Source organism: Macaca thibetana, chromosome 5 (assembly GCF_024542745.1).
Source record: "Macaca thibetana thibetana isolate TM-01 chromosome 5, ASM2454274v1, whole genome shotgun sequence".
NCBI classification, from domain to species: Eukaryota; Metazoa; Chordata; class Mammalia; order Primates; family Cercopithecidae; genus Macaca; species Macaca thibetana.
Window position 1 is genome coordinate 76818213 of NC_065582.1, and position 18790 is coordinate 76837002.

The window sequence follows — 18790 nt, forward strand, 5'->3', positions numbered from 1 at the left end:
GAAAATAAGAAGATTTTGGTTAATCCTGAAATCCAATCTCCAAAGCTTAGCCATAAGTCTAACTTTACAATAATGAAGCATGAACAAAATTCTTTGAACGAGTAGTGATACTTGTGGAAATGTGACGCTGAAATCTCTCTTCCAAAAAATGACCACACATAAACTTTATTGTAAGAAAGAGAGGGACTAAAGAAAACACAAACAACTAAGGTATAAATAACTCACCCAAAGACATTCAGCTATGGTATTACATCTATATGGGAAATGAGACCACTCTTAAAAATGCAATAAAGTCAGTTTAAATGAATAATAATCATGTTTCAACTTAAATGCTCTCAGTATTCTTCCAAGGCAATGTCTTTTAGATGGAATAATTTTTAGGGAACACATAAACATGAATACGTATATACACATCTCGAGGTGAACAATGCTCTACGTAGCAATAAAATGTTCTACCACAAAGGGAAGGAGGCATATGTTTCATTATTTACCTTTGATATTCTCCATTGTTGGAAGGATGATATTGCTGCACAATTCTCTGCCTTTCTTGCTTTGGAAACATAATGTAATAAAAAAAAATCACTTTGTTGTAAAATTATGTATTTTAAAACCACTCATGCAATACCAAAAAGTATTTTTTTCTAGTTTCTAAAAAAAAAAAAAGTTATTCTGTTGACATATTTTTCCTTATTTTAACAGATATGTATTGATATTCTTAACATTCTTAGTATACCCAAGAACTTTCAACCTACTGGAAAAATGAGGAGCAGAAAAGGAATAGTTAAAACAATACATGAAGTTCTATTCTGGGTGAAATAAGTAGCAATAAAACAACAGATTTATAAGATCTGGCTGAGTTGACTCAGAAATAATAAAAGCAATTGACTAAGATTTAGAAGAAATGTCAGAGTTGTCGCTCTGATAGCTATTAGCTATGTATCCCTGGCATGGCCTTTACCTACTGTTCCTTCATCTATAAAATACAGATAGCTATATTACTGCTCTAGCAAGCTCAGGGTTACTATGAAAATCAAATGACTGGTGGGTGTCTGTGTATGTCTGTGTGTCAGTATGTACTGTATAGACTGTAATGTGTTCCTATATCAAATATTTAAACCAGGGTAGGAAAAACTCAGAGAACCCTGGAAATCACCCATATGGATGCTGTATATGGAATGCTTTGTCTTTAAAAGGGAAGCAGTAGATCATCTATTACAGTAAAAAGAGTGTCTATATGATAACCAGAAAAATACTTTTCTTAGTAGAAGGTAAAAGTTAAAAACTTGTTCATTATTTAGAACTGACTTAAAAAGCAAAGATATTCCTTCATATAATCTGCTAAAACAGCAGAGAGAGAGAAAAAAAAAATGAAGGGAAGGAGAGGGGAAGGACACAGTTCACACAGAAATCATGTAACAATAGGATACACATGATATTTCAGTTTCTCTAAGTTTTACAATGTGCCACGATCTTTATACTACTTCAATTAACACTACAGAGGTGAATCCAAACAGGCAAAATATGGAGGAAGATATTAAGGATACCGGCTAAGCACTGTTGTGCTTGAACTTTGGCTCTGGCCCTTATTAACTGTAGGATCTCAAGCAAGTTACAAAACATATCCTACTCTCAGTTTTCTCATTTGTAAAACAGGGATTAAAAATACTATCTCGTAAGACTGTTGTGAGGATTAAATAAGGTAAAACATTGCTCCTCCTGACAGTTAGGGTTCCATAAATGTTACTTATAGTTGCCAGACATTATGGTAATGCAGCATGGTAAGATACGGTAAATCTGCTGCCTTCCCTGATAATATACCAAGTATTTCTCAAGACCCAAACTCCCAATCTCCCAAGGACACAAGAATAAAGATGAGAAGCAAATAATAACCTTATGGGGCAAAACAGCACAGTTTATCCAGTTCCAGGGAATAAAATAAATTCTGGTAATTTAAGAAACTGTTAAAAAAAAAAAACCCTCACAAAACAAAATGCTTTGCCAATTATATTTAAAGGCTAGTTTGGCAACACTTTCCCTCTAAGAGTATATTTAATTTTTCCAAAAGAATACTGAGTTTTATAGCACTAAAATTCATCTTTAGGATAAACAGGAATCAGCATTTGCTAATCTAAAGCTAAATAGCACTGAGTATCAAGCATGTAATCTGATATTATTTCTAGCTGTTAAAGACTGACTAATTTGCCTTGAAAATTCTTAAGAATATATGAGTAAATACATTCATTTTTATTTTTTTTATTTTTTTATTTTATTATTTTTTAAAATTTATTTATTATTAGGGTACATGTGCATAACGTGCAGGTTTGTTACATATGTATACTTGTGCCATGTTGGTGTGCTGCACCCATCAACTCATCATTTACATCAGGTATAACTCCCAATGCAATCCCTCCCCCCTCCCCCCTCCCCATGATAGGCCCCGGTGTGTGATGTTCCCCTTCCTGAGTCCAAGTGATCTCATTGTTCAGTTCCCACCTATGAGTGAGAACATGCGGTGTTTGGTTTTCTGTTCTTGTGATAGTTTGCTAAGAATGATGGTTTCCAGCTGCATCCATGTCCCTACAAAGGACACAAACTCATCCTTTTTGATGGCTGCATAGTATTCCATGGTGTATATGTGCCACATTTTCTTAATCCAATCTGTCACTGATGGACATTTGGGTTGATTCCAAGTCTTTGCTATTGTGAATAGTGCTGCAATAAACATACGTGTGCATGTGTCTTTATAGCAGCATAATTTATAATCCTTTGGGTATATACCCAGTAATGGGATGGCTGGGTCATATGGTACATCTAGTTCTAGATCCTTGAGGAATCGCCATACTGTTTTCCATAATGGTTGAACTAGTTTACAATCCCACCAACAGTGTAAAAGTGTTCCTATTTCTCCACATCCTATTTCTCCACATCCTCTCCAGCACCTGTTGTTTCCTGACTTTTTAATGATCGCCATTCTAACTGGTGTGAGATGGTATCTCATTATGGTTTTGATTTGCATTTCTCTGATGGCCAGTGATGATGAGCATTTTTTCATGTGTCTGTTGGCTGTAATTACATTCATTTTTAAACAAGAAGTCCTTGAGAATATGAAAAAAAAAGTCCCAACTAAGATTTGTTAGAGCAAATAAGGAGAAAAGCAACCCTAATATATGCTGGGGTCTTTTCCCCTCACCTCCAAGAGCTTTCGCTGCTTTGCTGCCCTGGCTGCTTCACGCTGTGCAGCGTATAAAGCTTCTTCTTCTAGTCTTAACTTCTCTTCTTGTAAGGCTAACTGTACATGAACAAAACAATAAGGATTAACAAAAATCAGAACCTGTCTAACTGCTCTAAAAATAAAATGCTTCTATTTATAAAACAAAAAATAAATTATTAAAAAATAATTGATCTCTACAAAGCATAACAGAATTGAAATGTTTGCAATTGTTTGTTTAAATTTCTTCTTTTACAAAATAGCCCAAAGGATATAAAACACATTACAGGATTCTTTAGAAATTGAGTCATGAAGCAGTAGCATCTACTCTGCATAAAGTATTTCTTTAGAATATGCAGTGATCTTCATTTTAAACAATCATTCCAACACCTATCACCCTCACTAGTTTGACAGTTTTGGCCCTCATAAGTCCAGTACCTTTAAGATCAATTACATCACTGTTGACCAAAGTGAACTCAGCTTTCACAAAATTCATGTCTTGTCATCTAATTAACATCAATGCACATGTCTCCTTAATTTTATTACTATCAAACTATTAAAAAATTACTTTCAAATGTAAGTTCTTGCCATTCATAAGAGCACACAAACTGCTTTAGTAGTATCTATTGCATGTTAAAGTTAACTTGAAAATCAAATTTCAACACAAATTTTTTTCTTTAGACTATTAACAGCTACTGTACAGCTTACGTTAATGCTTTGGAAATCACTAATTGGTCCTAAACATACTTTTCTTTTTGAGACGGTGTTATTCTGTCACCCAGGCTGGAGTACCATGGCACCAACACTGCAGCCTTGACCTCCTGGGGTCAAGCCATTCTCCCACCTCAGCCTCCAGAGTAGCTGGGACTACAGGTGTGCACCACCACCCCAGGTGAATTTTTGTATTTCTTGCAGAGATGAGGCCTTGCCAAGTTGCTCAGGCTGGTTTTTAACTCCTAGACTCAAGTAATCTGCCCATCTTGGCCTCCAAAGTGGTGGGACTACAGGCGTGAGCCACCATACCCACTTTAAACAGACAAATATATGTATATGTGTGTATGTATGTGTGTGTGTATTAATTTTTTTTCTGAGACAGGGTCTTGCTCTGTCACCCAGGCTGGAGTGTAGTGGCTCCCCTTCGACCTCCCATAGCCTTGAGGATCCTGGGCTCAAGCAATCTTCCCACTTCAGCCTCCTTAGTAGCTGGGATTACAGGTGCATGCTACCATGCCCGGCTAATTTTTGTACTTTTTTTTAGAGATGGATTTTCACCATGCTGCCCAGGCTGGTCTCAAATTCCCGGCCTTAAGTGATCTGTCCACCTCAGTCTCCCAAAGTGCTGGAACTATGGCCACCATGCCCGGTCTTAAACAGAAAATTTTTAAATGTGCAGTGGAATGTGAATAATTCCATTTAGTTTAGTGGGTACAAAACAATAATTATAGGCCATTTCCATAAACACATTAAATAACTTTAACACTTATGATTATCAGTACTTAGTTCTCTGAGAATACACCCACCAAGACAAAAAACTCTTCAAAAAACCACTTATTGTGAAACAGGGTAATTTTTTTTAAAATTTGCTTTTTGTTGTTGTTTCCTTTTTGAGGCAGGGTCTCACTCTGTTGCCCAGGCTGGAGTGCAATGGCATGATCTTGGCTCACTGCAGCCTTGACCTCTCTGGCTCAAGCAATCCTCCCACCTCAGCCTCCCAAGTAGCTGGGACCACAGGCGTGCACCCCCATACCAAGCTAATATTGTATTTTTTGTAGAGATGGGGCTTCGCCATGTTGCTCAGGCTGGTCTCCACTTCTTGGGCTCAAGCAATGCACCTGCCTTGGCCACTAAACGTGCTGGGATTACAGGTCTGAGCCTGCTCTAAAAGTTGGTTTTAAATACCAAGGTGCATATTCTTGCCAGAGTTCCTACTTTGTGAATTAAGAAGTTGTTTTTAAAAGAATGTACTATCTCCATTTTTTGGCAGCATATGATTTCTGATAAATTAAGCCAAACTCAAAAGAAATTATAATAGGCTGGAATGATTTTTTAACTTTTAAATCATATTCATCTGTATATATCTAAATATAGGTTCAATGACTCTACACAACATATTATCTAATGACAACTCTCTCCTTTATGATAACATGTACTTAAGCAATTTAAAAGACTATTTACCTCTTTTTGAATTTTCTTATCAAGATCTTTTTGTTTTTCGGCAATGGAATCATAATGCCTTTCTCTTAGGTCAACAATTTCTTCCTCAGTAAGAGGCCTAGAGAAAAAAAGGAGGAGGAGAAAAAGAAAAAACAAAAACTTCTGATGAGTCTGAGTCCAAATAAAACACTCAAAAAGCCAGTGAAATTCTCAAATTTTGCTGTTAAAAATGTTAAAGCAATTTGCTACAACTTCAATTGTTAAGAGTAAAAAGTATACATTCTAACATTTGCTATTATTCTAGTATATAAATTGGTAAGTTGATACAATATCAGAATAGTTTTTAAAGCATTACAGCCACCTTTTAAGAAATACGGATTTTATTTACCTTCATCTGGCTCTGCTTCAGCCATCTGACCTATGGGTATATACCCTAAAACATATCCCAAAATGCTCATCATAAAATATAAACGTTGGTATACTATTACACCCTGATCTCAGCCCTCATACCATTCTGGAACTCTTCTTAATCCTCCTAAATCACTCTGGCTTCCCCAGGCCCTTCATCCTTCCCTTTTCTTCCAGTCTGTCTATCCCAATCATCTTCTGGCCTTGCTTTACTTACAACCAAGATGGACACCAAGGCAGATCTGAACTACTTTCTTACCAACATACTCACCTTCTTGCACTCCTATCATTATTCCATATTCACTCAGTTTACTCACATTCTGACCCTGGGTCATTTCCATGATCAGCCCTTTCTGTTTCAGGCTGCTAGAGAAAACTGACATCAATTTGGCACTCGGCCCTCAGCAGTAGTCCTTTTACATACATGTGGCAACTCCTTCACATATCCTATACTACCAAATTAAAAATCTTCACATACTCAAGTTCCTTATTCATACTTTTTTCTCCTAAAAGGCAATTTCACTCCACTTTAAGAAATGAGGAGTATCAACCATGAATCACCCCAACTTTGTGACAACCCCCACTTACTTACATATATTCTTCCTATTCTCACCATCCTCTAAAGAGGAATGTTCTTAACTTGTTCAGAATCACCTACTACATTTACATTCTTGATTCATTCACCATTGAGCCCATCTCTCCTGACCCACTCCAGAGAATTATCTGGGACCTTGTTCTATCAATTAGTACCTCTCTTTCACCTTTAACCTATTCCTTTTGTCTGTTTGCACCTCTCTTCCATGGGAAGGAAGGAAAGGAGGAAATGAAGGAGGGAGGGGGGAGGGAGGGAGGAACTAAGAAAAAAACCTCCATTTGACCTGTATCTATCTCAAGCTACTGCTCCCTCTTTCTTTCAGCCAAGCCCTGAAATTAAATGTGTATCAATAGTCAGCACATCTAGCACTTACTATGTGCCTGGCTCTCTTCTAAATGTTTAAAATATATTAACAAATTGTAATCTTCACAACAACCCTCCAAGGTAGCTATAAGGATTATACATATGAGGGAAGTGAGAGGAAGACAGATGAAGAGTATGGCTAAGTAAGTCCTATAGTATGTGGCAAAGCTAGAATCTGAACCCCAGGTAGTGTAGCTCTTGTTCTTACTACAACTACTGTTCCTCTCTTGCCTTCATGTCCTTACCTCCCATTCACTTGTCAACTCGCTGCAGTCTACCTCTGCTCCCATCACTCCAATAACTCTAGCAAAGGTAATCAATGGATTCTATGTTGCCAAATACAGTAGACAATTTTAAGTCCTTATCTTACTACCTCAGTTTCATGGGACAGTGTTAACCATTCCCATCTGTCTGTCTCCCCTCCCTTGGCTTCCCAAGCTCTCCTGATTCTTCTTTTTGCCTACTACTTCTTGGTCATCTTCAGAATCCTCTTCTAGTGTCCGCCTAGTCAATCCTCAGATCACTGCTCTCTCACCATGCTCCACCTCTCCCCAGACCCCCACCTCAGTTAGGTGATCTTGGTAACTATCATGGTTAACTAGCCATTTATAGGTATCATCTCCTACTTCCATCCCTCCAGCTCTAACTTCTGCTAGCCCTAGTTATATATTAGGGCTTTAAAATTTTTTCTTTGAAATATAACTGAAATAAAATGAAATACAGATTTTAAGTGTTCAGTTCATAAAGTTTTAATACTTGTATACACTCATGTAACTTCCACTGGAAGCAAGATATGTGACATTTCCATCACTTCACATACTTTTCTTGTGCCCCTTTACAATCAGTTCTCTCACTTTGCTTATGCAATTTCTTCTGTCTGGAATGTCCTCCTGCTCTGCCTGGATACTTAGCACTAACCAACCCTTCAACAATCAACACCAGGTGTTATCCCCTTAAAAATGTCTTCTTGGATTTATCTCTCCAGTCAAGAAGCTGTTTTGTACCAACAGCCTCTTCTCTACGGTTCCCTAGAATGTTCTATAATCACTATTTAATTGCTTTCCCTACCTCATATTGAAATTAGTCATCTCGAGAATCTATCTCCCAGACCAGGATGTTCTTTCTTCTAATGGAGAGACTATGTCTGATTTTTAAAATCCCAGTGTCTAGCACGGTGCTTGGCACATGACAGTTGCTTAATAAATGTTTGCTAAACTAAAAAAAGTAAGGATTATATGTTCATAATGTAACACTGTATATGAAAATATTCTCTTGAAATTAAGAACGCTCTTTTGACTTAAAGATACTTAAGTAATACATGCAATTTTAATAAAATATTTAAAAGCTGCTTAAATAATTATAGTACAAGGTTTTAGTTACTATTAAAAGATGTGAAAAAATTTAGAAGAACAAGTTTTAGAATGCATAAAGAAGGAAAGGGGTAATAAAGTTAAAAAATTTAAAAGAAATGTACTTATCAATACTAATGGTTTTAAGAAAACTAAAAAACATATAACAGGTACAACAGGAAAGCATCTAGGCACTTACATTAAATTCTTTAATATTCAAAACAGTCCTTTTGAGATATATTTGTCTCAATCTTATAGAAAGAAAAAACTAAAAGTTCTGAAATGTAAACTGTTTAACGTCTCAAAGCAAGCAAATGATAAAGCATGACTTCTTAAGAGAGTTTTCTTACAGTTCGCATAGAAGTTTTTTTTTTTTTTTTTTTAACAAAGCCTTACCTATGACTGCTTCCTGGGCTCTCCCCCTGTACAAAAATTAATTAAACAATTAAAATAAATTAGCTAAATTCTATTTAAAGTAATCAATACAATTTTTATTCAGTCTAAATACTTTCAACTTACCCATTTTCATCAGAGTAAATACATTTCACTATTAAATATATTTCACTATTAAAAATACTTGAAACAAAAAGTTTTAAAAGTTTGCTACTTCTCCGTAGCAAAATTTAGTTTACTATCTAGCTTAATTACATAAAATCATTTGCTGGACATTTCTTAATTTTTTTAAACAAATATTTGTTACATACCAAATGAACTGGAGTCAGGATAGTATTAGACAACATATTCTCTATGTTCTCATTTATATTAACAGTTGATCCTCATTTTTTTGTAGTTTCTGTATTTGCAAATTTGCCTACTTGGAAAATTTACTTGTAACCACAAAATCAATACTCTTTGAGCTTTCTAGGTTATTCAAGGACAGGCATGGAGCAGTAAAAATTTTGAGTTGCTCAGCAATGCACATTCCCAGATGAAGTAGAACAGGGCAACAGACACTCTGCTTTCTTGTTTCAGCTCTCATGCTATAAACAAGTATCTTTTTTCCAGTCTATTTAGTGCCACATTGTTTGCATTTTTGTGCTTTTTGGCTGGTGATTTCTGTTTAAAATGGCCTCCAAGTGTAGAATACTAAGTATTCCAGTAATACTAAGTATTCTAGTGTTCCTAAAGGCCAAGAAAGCTATGATGTGCATTATGGGGAAAATATGTGTGTTAGGTAAGCTTCATACAAGCATGAGTTTGTGCTACTGGCTGCGAGTTCAAAGTTAATGAATCAATAATATATGTTTAATATGGTATCTTACACAGAAACATACATCGAATGAGGCTATATACTGATTGGTTGATGAACACATTGTGATCAGAGGCTTGCAGGAACCTAACCCTATATTTCCCCTGCAGTAATGCTTCAGCATTCACTAATTTAGCATTTACAGCAACTTAATCAAACATAATTACAATAATGAGAATCAACTTTTTGTTTTCTTTCACAAGGTTATGAAATTATCTGTAGTTTCTTCCTCCAAAGCAAAGTATAACTATTTTCAGGATTTTTTCAGGTTTATGCCTACTTCTTACACATTTAAACTATTCATATCTGAAAGTTAAAATATAATAGCAGGAATAAAAATCCAAATGGTCCACATTAGTTTAGAAAGTAGCACTACAAAACAGGATGACATTCAACTAAACCAAACACAAAATATGAAGTAAATGAGAGAGGAGAAGAGGGGTTAGCAAAAGCAAAAGTAAACAAAAAAATCCTCAGCCAACCAAACAAAAAGCATCTTGGGAAAATACACAGAATCACTAGTTCTCTTGAAAAGTGTTATGATGCTGGGATGAATTCTAATGGAGGCTGAAAGAACGCTTACTTTTAACACTTGTCAGATGCTTTAAAAATATCATGTCCAGTGTTTGCTTAAACTTTTAAAGAGAAGGACATGAAAACAAAAGCGACCTTTGCAAAGGAAAAGAAGTTAGTTCTATGAAATGGAATGATATTTTACTGGGAGAACAAACGGCTAAAATAGTTTCCAAAATGTGTCCTATCAGATGAAAAATATGTATTATTATTTTAAAAAAGGATTTTTACCCACATTAATCTGAGAATAGCTGAGTTGAACAAGTTTAAGTAATTCAGTTTAACAACAGTTTATCTCAGAACCTTTTACATGCTAACTTACATTCTAAGACTAGTATTCTATACACACTCGAGAAAGGCTGGACTAAATAATACATTTTTAAAGGAAAAGATTAACACATTTTCTTCTTTCCCTAGAAAACAAAAATGACAAAGTGTCAACTTGCAGTGTTCTTCTAGACTAACCAATTTTCAAGATGTAGAAAGTAGACCCAGGGAGGTTAAGTAATTTGCAGAAACGTACACAATTAATTTAGTGAAGTTGCAAATTAGCATACAAACTAAAGTTCTAACTATACCAATGCATAAGAAATGCTTCTTAGCCTTTTGACTAAGATCAAATGTTGAAATATACACCACATTTTGCTGATTATAAAATGCACTCCCTTCATATTTTTAACACTTCTGTATTTGAGAAGCATCTTAAAACTTGTTGAGTTTTATGAGATGAAATGTAGAAAATTAACATAAAGAATAACTGATAAAAGAGATGATGGCTAAAGTCAGAAACTGTAGAATAAATATGTATAAAATCTGACATCAGAATCTATGAAAACTATAAAGAATGGGCCTACTCCAAAGCTGGGTGAAGTGGTACACACCGATGGTCCCAGCTACTCAGCTGAAGCAGGAGGACTGCTCAAGCCCAGGAGTTTTAGTCCAGTCTGGGCAACATACCGAGATCTTGTCTCTTAAAAAGAAAACAACAGCAACAACAAGAAAACAATGGGTCTACTCTGGATTGTGAAGTATTTTACCTACCTAATCAAGAGGTTAGAAATATTAGAAGTAAACTTTCTGAAGTTCCTCGGGTTTCTGTATAATGCTTTAAACCTATGTGTGCGTATAGTGTATCTTAGTATTTGGAATTATTTTCTAATATAAATTAGTAAAACAAGGAAATAATAAAGAACTAAAAAGTAAAAATAAAAACTAGAAAATAAAAATTCTAAAACAAAAATAAAAATTGTAAACATAATTGTTAGAACTAATGAGATGATCAATGAGAAAAATACAAGTTTTGTACTATTATGGAAATACTTACTTCATCACTTTCTACTAGATTCTCAAACTGAAAGGACAAAAAAGTAAGTGTTAGGAGGAATATTTGTCTTAGGTATACATCTCACAAGAAATTATGTTACTTTTTTCACTTAAAAATAATATATCTTTATATTTGTAAGATATTTAATTCAAATGCCTTTTTAATACATCATTTCATTTGATATATTCAACAGTCCTACAAAATGGCCAAGGCAAGCACATACTATTTTAATTTATGACTTTCTATGAATGAAAATCAAATAGGAGAATTAAGCAATTTTCTACATAAATCAGAACTAAAAGTTTCATCTGAAATGAGTATTTCCTACAAGTATTTTCAGTCCATGCTACCAGAATATTCCACTTCACTTGACTTCAGAACAAATGTCATAAGAAGGAAAATTATTTAAGGAATGGGGACTAAAAGATACCCAAATAAGAATTTCCCAACATGTTTATATTTATTCATTTATTCATTCATATAGTTATTTACTAAAAATCTACTAAATGGTAGTTACTATCCCCAAATACAATGTCTTTCTAGAGATAGGAATGTAAACAGTTTGATCATAATGTGATTAATACTATTATGTCAGTGACCTAATGAAAGTCATTACTATTATATCACTAAAATGTCTGCATTTTAAATATAAATAACTTGATAAGTAACCACCTGAAAGAAAAGGTGTTTTATTGTTAATACTGTTTGGTTTAAAGATTGAGAGGAAACAATGAATTCAAAAGGTTTAGAAAATTAAGGAATCTCTCTAAAAAGAGAATAAAACTGTTACAGTTATTATCCTTATCTTATTTTTATATTGGTTTGTGATTTTTAAATATCTTATTCCTGCCTTACACGTTTCTTTATTAATACAGAAGGTCATGAAGTACAGTGTTCAAGCTTTGGAGCCAGGCAGTGTGGACTAGAATTTAGGTTTTGCCACTTACAGGTTGTGTAATATGGCCCAATTTCTCCACCTGTCTAAGCCTCTCATTTTTCATCCACGAAACAGGGTGACCACCACCGGTTTACAACAGAGTTGTGATGACATTCTTAATTTGTATGGTGGAGGGGCTAGTTTATACAATAGGTAAGGAATAAATGGTAGTTTCCATTATTATATTTTACATTCAAAGAAAAAGTGACTCGGTGATTCTGCTGTGGAGTTACTGAAACTCAACTTCCTGCTTTGTTTCTGGACTTTCCCTGCTGGGGCAGGCCAACCATCTCTCATTATACCCACTGCCCTAGTGAGCCACTATTACTGACAGAAGAGTACCTTCTCCCTGACTTATGTAGGGTGGGGGGAAAAGCTATTAGAAAAACAGAACCATAATCCTCTGCAAACTTCTTCCTATTCATTCCTTCCCCACTGCTCCAACTCTTTCAATCTTCACTAACATGAATACTATTGAAATATAAACAGTTCATTCTAAATTTGGGTCCAGATCTTTCCCTCTTTACAACCAAAAGCCCCTTCTGCCTTTCTGCAGGCACTTTTAATCCAATCAAATTAACGACTACTTACCTCTATTGTTAAGTGCTCACCTCTTGAGCATGTTCTAAAATACTTGGATCTGGGAAGGAAAACAGAATAACTTTTAAAAACACAATTAACTCTATGATTGAATTAATATAGTAGCATAAAAGCATTTATTTCCTCAAAAGCAACTTTCAAATCTCTAACATATAGTTATATTTATAAAAAAAGAACAAAAAAATTTATCTAAGAATATAAAAAGTCCAGATTTTTAAACTTCATTATAGCTTTGTTTAGTCAACTAATATTTCTTTCTATTGGTACTAATATTTACTGTAATAATTAACTTACTGTATTTACTACATTGAGTAGAACACATTTGAACATGTATCTCATTATTTTTACTACATCAAGTACCTTGTCAAAAATACTGATGTGTTAAATAATATATAAAAATATGTTCTCAGTTTTGTTAAAAATACACAAAACATTAACTATCTAAAACATTAACTAAAAGGATATATGTCAATATGCTAAAAGTAGTTATCTTTGGTGGTGGAATCATGTATCTTTATTCAAGACTTTGTTATCTTCCCATGCCCTCACAAATACAAGAGAGAAACAATGCATATACATGTCAATCAAATAATCCATTACATTATTTTTTTCCAACTAGGGCCAAATATTGACTTTAATCATTCTTTTCTGCCCCTATTAAACTTATATGTAGTCAAATAGGAATCTTCTTTATTATATGTTCTCCAAACATACGTCTACATTCTAAATACTACAGCATCCAAGCTGGCATCCCAGGACAGGGCCACTCACAGTCCTTTGTAAGTGGAAGTGCCCAGAGATTGAGACTTTCAGTCAATGTGGCTCCTGTTACAGCTGCCAAAACTGATGGAGAACTCCATCCCCGTACAATGGGGATCCAAATGTACTAAGTGTTCCTAAAGCATCAGGATTCATGGACAGAAAGCACACTTTTAAGAAACAGGAAGAATCCTGGGGTTAGGACAGGTCAGAATTCGTTTGCTTTTCTTTCTTTTTTGGAGACAGGATCTTACTCTGTCGCCCAGGCTGGAGAGCAGTGGCGCAATCCTAAGTCATCACAGCTTTGCACTCCTTGGCTCAAGTGATCCTCCTGCCTCAGCCACCCCAGTAGCTAGTAAAACAGGCATGCACCACCATGCTTGGCTTCACTTATTTTTGTAGAGACGAAGTCTCAATATGTTACCCAGCCTGGTCTCAAACTCTTGGGCTCAAGTAATTCTGGGACTCCCAAAGTGCAGAATTCTTTGTATTATGTGTATGTGTGTGGATGAAGGTTTAGTGAAAGAGAATGTCATATCATGACTGAAGGAAAAAAGTAGCAATGAAACTATAGGAACTATTGTTCCTGCTATAATCTTTATCTGCTGATAGATGCAAATCTGTCTCATTGCCCACTAAGATCATTGGTAAAAAGCAAAGAATTTGGTATTACGAATCCACAGATGTCATGGAGTATATCCAACATAAATGCAGTACCCTTAATCCTCTATCTAGTGCCTCCACTCTTAATCTCTTCTTTATTTCTCAAACAAATACAGAAATGAGTTGAACCTTCAGTAGTAGCACTGGGTTCTGGCATTAGGATTCCTGCTTACAGTGCTATATGCTTCTCTCCCTGCAACCATCACTATCTTCCGTGAATGAAGAATCTGTCTCTGATTAATCTGTTTCCTCCTCCAGGTTTACTGAGTGGTACAGCTGAATAATTAGAAATAAAGCTCAGTAATACTATCAATTAAAATAAAGCTTTATCAAAATAAAGCTCAGTAATACTATCAGTATGACTTCACTGCTGTGGCAAAGCCCAAAGCTAAGTAGAATACTGTCGAAACCAAGGTAACTGTTATACTACATTTATATTAGATGGCAGAACACCATGTTCTAGTCTAATTATACATAGATAATACAAACTAACTTTAGTAGTAGGCAAAAGTGTTATCTGTTGTAAATGTCTCCCTTTTCTATCCCCTCTATCCACAGCCAGCTATAGTGAGGACACTCATGTTCTCACATGACTTTGAATTCCTGAGTATCTGACTAAGCTAGAATCAGTCAATCCCTCACACCTCATTTGACTGGTTCAGGGTTACACAGAAACTGAGCAGGGAGAGACAATATCCTTCTGAGAGCTCTAGAGAGTTGCTGGGGATTATGCTTTCTGACAACATGCAATGAGAGGAATGAACTAAACTGAAAGAGTGCTCTGACAGCATCAAAATCATCCCTAAGAACCAGATGCATCCCACCCTGCTCATGGTTTTTGGTTATTAGTTGAGAAACCTAACATCCCTATTATAAATGCTACTCTTTGCCTAAGATAGTTTTAACTGGGCTTCCGTCCCCACAAAATCCTGATTAATAAACATGAATATAAGTGATATGACAAGGGAGCAAATTAAGAATAGCAATAAATAAAATGAGAAAAGCAAAATATATTTGGGAAAAAATTCAAACTTTCCTTTTAAAATGGATCAGATTGAGACTTTGCTCACAAAATGCGTATCTTGACTCCTACCACAATAAAAGCTAAGATTATACTGATAAAGTAAGTATTCAATTTGGCAAACTCTGGGGTAACATTTTTATCAGGGGAGCTTTATCCTGTAACTTATCTGAAAATACCAAGAAACATAATATGTGTATATTTCATGAATTAAGAGTTACTTATTCAAGTATGCTTGAATTATGTTTATTTGTTCAAACATTATTGATGACTGAATAGGACCCTCAGACATGTGATGCATTAAATTCAGTCACTGACATTTTGCCAACTTCCAGTCATATAAAACCATAACTTTTCACATACTTTTCTATATTCTATGTAATATATACTTTAAAAATAATTAGAAAATCAACTTTCTAATGGTCTGAAGGGACCATTTCAGATTTCAGAGAGCTATTAAGAAATGAAAAATGAAAACTCAAATCTTTCCTATTATTGGATGCTTAAAAGCCTAGCAAATTTGGAATATGCCTTTTACAATGTTTCCTATAATAAACTATCCTGACATTTTCTGTTCTTTCCTTCAGTTTTGTTCTCGATGAGGCTCTTGGCAATCAATCCTTCACTACTTGCTCCTAGGTAAGGATGAGAATATAAGTGAAGGGTAAGCGGAAGAACTGGGGAAATGAATGGAAGTACTCAACTATTAAACCTTAAGCCAAGTTTTATATTTTCATTTCACAAATATTTATCAAGTGCTTCTCAAGTGCCTGGCACTGTTCTAGGTGCTGGCAATACAACTGTCAATAAACGGATAAAGGCCCTGCCACCTTGGAGCTAACAATTTGGGAATTAATGACAATAAACACATAGATAAATGCATCAGATGATAGTAATTGCCATGAAAGAAAAGTACCTCATGCTGTTTTCCATAAAGTTTGTACTAATTCACATCCCCACCAACAGTGGCTAAGTGTTCGCTTTTCCCCACATCCTCGCCAACATCTATTGCTTTCTAACTTTTCAATAATGGCCATTCTGACTGGCGCAAGATGGTATCTCACTATGCAATATATACAGGTAAAAAATCTGCAGTTGTACCCCATAAATCTATAAAAATTATATGTATCTTTTTTGAGACAGAGTCTCACTCTTACCCAGGCTGGAGTACAGTGGCTGGATCTCGGCTCACTGTAACCTCCACCTCCCGGGTTCAAGCGATTCTCCTGCCTAAGCCTCCCAAATAGCCGGGATTATAGGCATAAGATGGTATCTCACTATGCAATATATATAGGTAAGAAATCTGCAGTTGTACCCCCTAAATCTATAAAAATTATATATATATATATATTTCTTTTTCGAGACAGAGTCTCACTCTTACCCAGGCTGGAGTGCAGTGGCTGGATCTTGGCTCACTGCAACCTCCACCTCCAGGGTTCAAGCGATTCTCCTGACTCAGCCTCCCAAGTAGCTGGGATTATAGGCGCCCACCACCACACCCGGCTAATTTTTGTAATTTTAGTACAGACGGAGTTTCACTTTGGCCAGGCTGATCTCAAACTCCAGACCTCAGGTGATCCACCCCCCTCGGCCTCCCAAAGTGTTGGGATTACAGGCGTGAGCCACTGCACCAAGCCTATACTTTTTTTTTTTTTTTTAATTTTAAGAAAAGTACCTTAGAGTAAGTGAGGATAGTGATTGGAGGAGGGAGGTTATTTTATTTGATTTTATTTTTTGAGATGGAGTTTCGTTCTTGTTGCCCAGGCTGGAATGCAATGGCATGATCTTGACTCACCACAACCTCTGCCCGCCGGGTTCAAGCGATTCTCCTGCATCAGCCTCTCGAGTAGCTAGGATTATAGGCATACGCCACCACGCCCAGCTAATTTTTTGTATTTTTAGTAGAGACAGGGTTTCTCCATGTTGGTCAGGCTGGTCTCGAACTCCCGACCTCAGGTGATCTGCCCGCCTCAGCCTCCCAAAGTGCTGGGATTACAGGCGTGAGCCACTGGGCCCGACCAGGAGGTTATTTTATGTAGGGTGGTCAAGGCAGACCTCTCGGTTAAAGCAAAAGTAGAACAAAGGTCCCAAGGAAATGAGGAAGCCAGCTAGACGGATATTTGGAGGAAAAGAATTCTAAACAGAGGAAAAGCAAATGCAAACGCTCTGAGGCAAAACTCTACTTGGCACAAAGTGAGAGGGTCAGAATGGCTGGAATGAAGAAGGAAGGGAGACAAGGTCTGAGAGATAGCCAGGGTCAGATCACAGGCCTTTATAGACCATGGGAGGAGTTTTAGATTTTAATATTAATTAGGTAAGAACTCACAGAAGAGATTTTTGGTTTTAGCATTCACTCTGTTTTTTAAAACTTTTATCATGAACCTTTTCAAATATGCACAAAAGCAGAGAGAAGACATTCATAAGCCCCCCTGCACCCATTACCCCACTTAAAAAGTTACTACTTCCTGATCATGTTTCATTTATACTATACTCCTTTTTGTTTTATTTTTTTGTTGGTATTTTACAGCAAATCTCGGACATGTTATATTACTCTTACCTCAACTGGCATCTCTAATTAAGTATTAAGAACTGGTGTTTTTTTTTTTTTTTTTAGAAAAGCTAACATACCAACAAAATTTAAAGTAAATCTTTACTATTATCTAACGTCCAGTCCAGTCTATATTTCTATTTCCCCGATTATCTTTTTACACATGATTTGTTCAGATTAGAATCAAACAAAAGCCACACAGTATGTTTGCTTGTTAGGCCTCTTGTACCTCTTTTAGTCCATATCAGCCCCTTCTCAGCACCAGTGTCTGTTTTCATGCCATTGACTTGTTAGATAAATTGTGATTTGTTAGATAAAGTGTACAAAATTTCTTACTTTCTGGATTTACCTGATATTTTTCCTCTTTAACTTTTTTTTCTATCCCCTGTATTTCCTGCAAATTAGTAATTTGATTTAAAAGCCTGATTATACTGAGCTTAATTTTTTTAGGCAAGAATGCTTCACTTATGGTACTTGCTATTGAATCAAACCATAAGGAACTTTATTTTTGCCTGCCTCACTTTTACTGATGATCTGTAAGTTAGGATATTTATGTCAGCCTAATCTATCCATCATAATGTTTCACATCAAGCTTTTACCAAATGGTTTTTAGCATCCACTGATAATCAGTACTCAGTTCCATTATTTCACTAGAGAGTACAAAAATAATGATTTTTAAATTCTATCATTTCTTAAGAATGTATTAGCTATAAGAACTTCACTGGAAGATCCTTAAAAGACAAGTTGACATATGTTTTAAGAGACCAATTAGAAAGCTATTATAATAGTACAGCGAAGAAATGATGGTGGCTTGAATCACAGTAACAATAGTGGGAGTAATGAGAAGTAATTCTGAAGACAGGGCTGACAGAATTTGCTAATGTATCAGATATAAGGATGTGTGTAAAAAGGAAAAATCAAGACTATCTCCTAACTCTGAGGCCTGAACAATTAGGATGGATTTGTTATTTACCAAGATGAGGAAGCCTGGGAAAGAAGCACGTGTGTGTTTTTAGATGCCTTGAGCTTGACATTCATA

The 18790-nt window shown here is 35.6% G+C and overlaps 1 protein-coding gene across 3 annotated transcripts in view; it reads right to left on the reverse strand.

Moving 5' to 3' along the window:
• The window catches only part of AP1AR (adaptor related protein complex 1 associated regulatory protein), a 42533-nt gene that overhangs the window by 7113 nt on the left and 16630 nt on the right, over positions 1–18790 (reverse strand). For 2 of the 3 annotated variants that reach the window (XM_050791333.1, XM_050791331.1), the window contains exons 2-7: positions 12752–12800; positions 11224–11250; positions 8474–8499; positions 5384–5480; positions 3191–3289; positions 492–550 (exon numbers count right to left, since the gene is read on the reverse strand). In XM_050791333.1, the coding sequence (XP_050647290.1) occupies positions 492–550; positions 3191–3289; positions 5384–5480; positions 8474–8499; positions 11224–11250; positions 12752–12800 (357 nt within the window). The remainder of the gene's footprint in view (positions 1–491; positions 551–3190; positions 3290–5383; positions 5481–8473; positions 8500–11223; positions 11251–12751; positions 12801–18790) is intronic. The other variant, XM_050791332.1, reaches the window with a different exon arrangement.